Source organism: Solanum tuberosum, unplaced genomic scaffold (assembly GCF_000226075.1).
Source record: "Solanum tuberosum cultivar DM 1-3 516 R44 unplaced genomic scaffold, SolTub_3.0 scf00510, whole genome shotgun sequence".
In the NCBI taxonomy this organism is placed as follows: Eukaryota; Viridiplantae; Streptophyta; class Magnoliopsida; order Solanales; family Solanaceae; genus Solanum; species Solanum tuberosum.
This window is the reverse complement of record NW_006239425.1, coordinates 157,027-161,108: the sequence shown is the minus strand read 5'-3', so window position 1 is coordinate 161,108 and position 4,082 is coordinate 157,027. Positions and strand designations below refer to the sequence as shown.

The 4,082-nt window shown below is 28.2% G+C and overlaps 1 protein-coding gene across 1 annotated transcript in view; it reads left to right on the top strand.

The window, feature by feature from the left end:
* The first annotated feature begins 665 nt into the window (after positions 1 to 665).
* LOC102581289 (purine permease 3-like) overlaps positions 666 to 4,082 on the top strand; it is a 5,535-nt gene continuing 2,118 nt past the window's right edge. The window contains exon 1 of the mRNA XM_006364644.2: positions 666 to 1,477. Within this exon, the coding sequence (XP_006364706.1) occupies positions 740 to 1,477 (738 nt within the window). The 5' untranslated portion in view covers positions 666 to 739. The remainder of the gene's footprint in view (positions 1,478 to 4,082) is intronic.

Genomic DNA, 4,082 nt, shown 5'->3' with positions numbered 1-4,082 from the left:
TATAACTGCCTAATCTTTCCCATTTGCCTATCTGTTAAAGGCACTTTTCATCTCATTGATCTTTTTTTTTTTACCATTATTGATATTTTGAAGTAAAAAACAAATTTACATTATCTAGCTGACTGGCCCAGTTAAGATGTTTTTGTAATTATGCGATAGAATACGAAAAAGAAATTGTTTTTTTTAAAAAAAAAATTAATTCCAAAAAGAAAAATAATTTTGCATTGCTTAGAACCTTATATTATGACATTTGATATCCAAAATTCATTGTTATTCACTGTTTTCTAAATATTTCAAATTATTAATAATTATAATTTATAATATTTTTGATATAATTTTTAAATATATAAATTTTATTTGAAGATTGAAGAAATTTGTATCTAAACTTACATCAAAATTAAATAATTTTACACTCGGCTCGTATAAAATAGGACGAAAAAAGTATATGTAGTTAAAGACATTCAAAGTTATGTGTAAGATTGTTGTTTCACAAATAGAGTACAATTTAAGCATCTTTTGAACTTTGTTTTTTTTTTGTTTGTATTGATTAAATTTTTTATATGTTTTAATCTATTGTAAAAAAAAATATCCTCAAAATCGGCACAAAAAAGAATACTTAATATTTTTGACAAATTTGACCCACAAGACATCTATATATTTAACTTGTTCATACATACTAAAAATCACTACTCAAACATAAGAAAGAAATATCTTCAATTTAGTTCTCCATAAAAATTTAATGGCGACTCAAGAAAGTTCATCAAGAAGGAAGAATTTTCTTCTAATTATAAATTGTATAATTCTAGCTATAGGAAATTGTGGTGGCCCTTTGATCACCCGTCTTTATTTTCTCAAAGGAGGGGAAAGAATTTGGCTATCAAGTTGGTTAGAAACAGTTGGTTGGCCAATTGTTCTCATCCCTCTATCCTTCTCCTACTTCAATCGTCGTCGTGAATTCCAAGGCAAAATGTTATCAACTATTGATAACAATAATACAAAACTCATTTTGATGACTCCTAGGATCTTTGTAGCGAGCATCGGGATTGGAGTTCTGACTGGATTCGATAATTACCTCTACGCTTATGGCGTGGCTAAATTACCTGTCTCCACGTCAGCTCTTCTCATAGCTTCTCAACTTGCTTTCACCGCGGCCTTTGCTTTCCTCCTTGTGAAGCAAAAGTTCACTTCCTACTCCATCAACTCAATTTTTCTACTGACATTTGGCGCGGTAGTATTGGCCCTCCACGCGAAGGGTGACCGACCGAACGGGGAGTCTAAGAAGGAGTATGTTCTAGGGTTTATCATGACACTTGGAGCTGCAGCTTTGTATGGACTTATTTTGCCTTTGTTTGAGTTGATGTACAAAAAGGCAAAACAAGGTATCACTTACACACTTGTTATGGAGATTCAGGCTGTCTCTTGCATTTTTTCTACTGTGGTTTGCACAATTGGGATGATAATAAACAAGGACTTTCAGGTTTGTCTCTCCCTCCATCTTTAACTAAATTATTTTTTCCTTCGGATAATCATAGTGTTCGAATCAGCTGGTTGTAACCTCTATCAACATAGATATTAAATAACTCCATCCATCAAAATTTGAACAGATGAAAATCCTTTTAACATAATTATTTATTGTTCCCTTGGTTACTTTTTAGTTGTGCACGATGTACTTTGCACTTTCTTTAAGAAGATAAGAAACGAAGTACATATTTTACTATAATACCCCTGACTATTAACATTTTTAAAAATCATGATTTGAGGCATAGGTAGTTAATGATTGTCTTTCTCTTAATATGTTAAAGTGGAGACATATAAGTAAAAGTAAAAAAATATTTAAATGTATTAGGAAAAAATAAATGAAGTACAATGTTATTAGCTATGTCAAAATAGATCCTCTTTTTTTCAATCATTTTAGTTTGTTGTGATTGAGGTTTTTCTCTTTTTGAGGATTTTGCTTTTGAGTCATTGAAATTATCATTGTAAATTAAAGATGAAGTATAATTAGTTGGTTTCCTAATTATGACAGGATAATAATTAAACTGATTATAGATCACTAACGATGTACTTTCCTCCTATCCTTTTTTTAATCTGTCGTTAATTAAAGTTCTGACATACTTTCTCGGTTTATTTTTATTTGTCCACTATACTAAAAATAGTTGTTTAATAATATTTGTCCAGTTTGAAAAATCAGGAGATAAGTTACTCTTTTGTGTCTATTTTACGTTTGCTATTCAAAGGGTAGTATAATAATATTACCCCTATTATTTATTATTTCTTAAGACGTGTGTCAAGCCAATAGTAGACAACTATTATTAGATGGAAGGAATATTAATTTAGAAAAACATTTTATAGCACTAATCGAAAGAAATATTTAACTAAATTACGCTTGCCGGCCTCTAGCTTCCTTAAATTAGTAACTAAGACTATAGTTATATGTCATGTTTGAATATTTAGGGTCATAAAAAAGACAAATTGTTCTTTCTAGCTAGTTTTTTAAACTAACAGATATTTTGAATCACATTATTTTGACTTTAGTGAGGAATAAAAAGACAAGATAGAGTATCCGGTTTAGACTTCGCACGTCTCTCATAAAAAAAAATAGCGTGATTGTAAATGGAGAGAAAATAAGTAAATAGTCCCTCTAATAATAAACGGAGGGAGTACAATATTGTAAATGGAGAGAAGGTAAGTAAATAGTCCCGTTGTTCACTTTTATTTGTTCATTTTAAATTTTTCACGCTCCTCATAAAAAATATTGATCAATATGAGTATTTTATCATAATATCCATATTAACTGATATATAGTCTTAGATCTTGAAAAATAATGTAGAGCATAAGTAATTAAAGTTTTTTAATATATTAAAAATAATAAATAAAAATAAAAATGTTATTTTTTAAAATAGTGAAAAGATAAAAATGATCTTAACTTGGTAAAAAGAACTTTCTATTGAATGGAATTTTTAACTGCATAAAATTTCGATTTCAATCGATTATACTTTTGGTTATGCATGCACACACATAATTTCATATACTAGTATTGTTTATTAGCACAAGATAACTTTGTAAACTATATCTCACCTAAAATTTGGTCGATATAAATAATTTTTGATGTGACAGTAATATTAACTTTTAGTTAGTGTCTTGACATGCATATATGTTCCCACTTAAAAGAAGAAAATTTAATTCATAGACATCATCATATCAAGTACCTATTTTCAATGCAATTTTGTCCATTTAATATAAAGTTAAGAATAAGACCAAGAAAATTGATGATATCTAAGTCAGTGGTGAAGTAGCAAAGTCCTCTAGTCTTAAATAAAATTCCACTATCAAACTTTGCTGTCCATCTTTATCTTGAATAAATTGACTTCTAACAAATACTAAAAATTAAGGCTCTGAATTCAACAAAATAGAGTCCCATCTAATGACAGCTTTATTATTACTATATTTCATCCTCCATAAAAAAAAAAAATATATGATGTAGTGGATGAGATTATTTCTTTCTTAATTAGATGTTCCAGGTTTGAGTCTTAAGTTAGAAATATCTTTAATAGAGAGTCCTTCCCTATGAATAGGGTCATATATTGCACGCATTCAAATTAATCGAATTTCAATACAAATATCAAACACGAAATAAAAACCATTTCTTTTTTAAATTTGTTATTTCACCATGTCCTTCTCTCTCTCTTTTGTGTTGGGGCAGTGGGCGCACTGTTAAAAAATCACTATTTTCTATTGAAAATTCCACTAAAAAATTGTTCTGCGATTATTCTCACTTTTTTTTTATTGAACCAATATAAAAAGGAAAAAAATGTAATTGTTTTCATGAAAAATAGTTGAATTTTCTTGACTTAATTTTTATGTATTTCCTCTTTTATATTTTGACATCATTTGATGAAAATTCTGACTTTAATCATTGAAACTTGCATTTTGTATAACTTGTTATTTATCTAATTTTTAAGCTTACTAGTTTCCCTTATTATGAACAATTATAAGTTGCAAATGTAGATTATACTATATAAGTTCACGAGAAACTATACTTCTATTAACAAATTCAATATATATATATATATATATATATA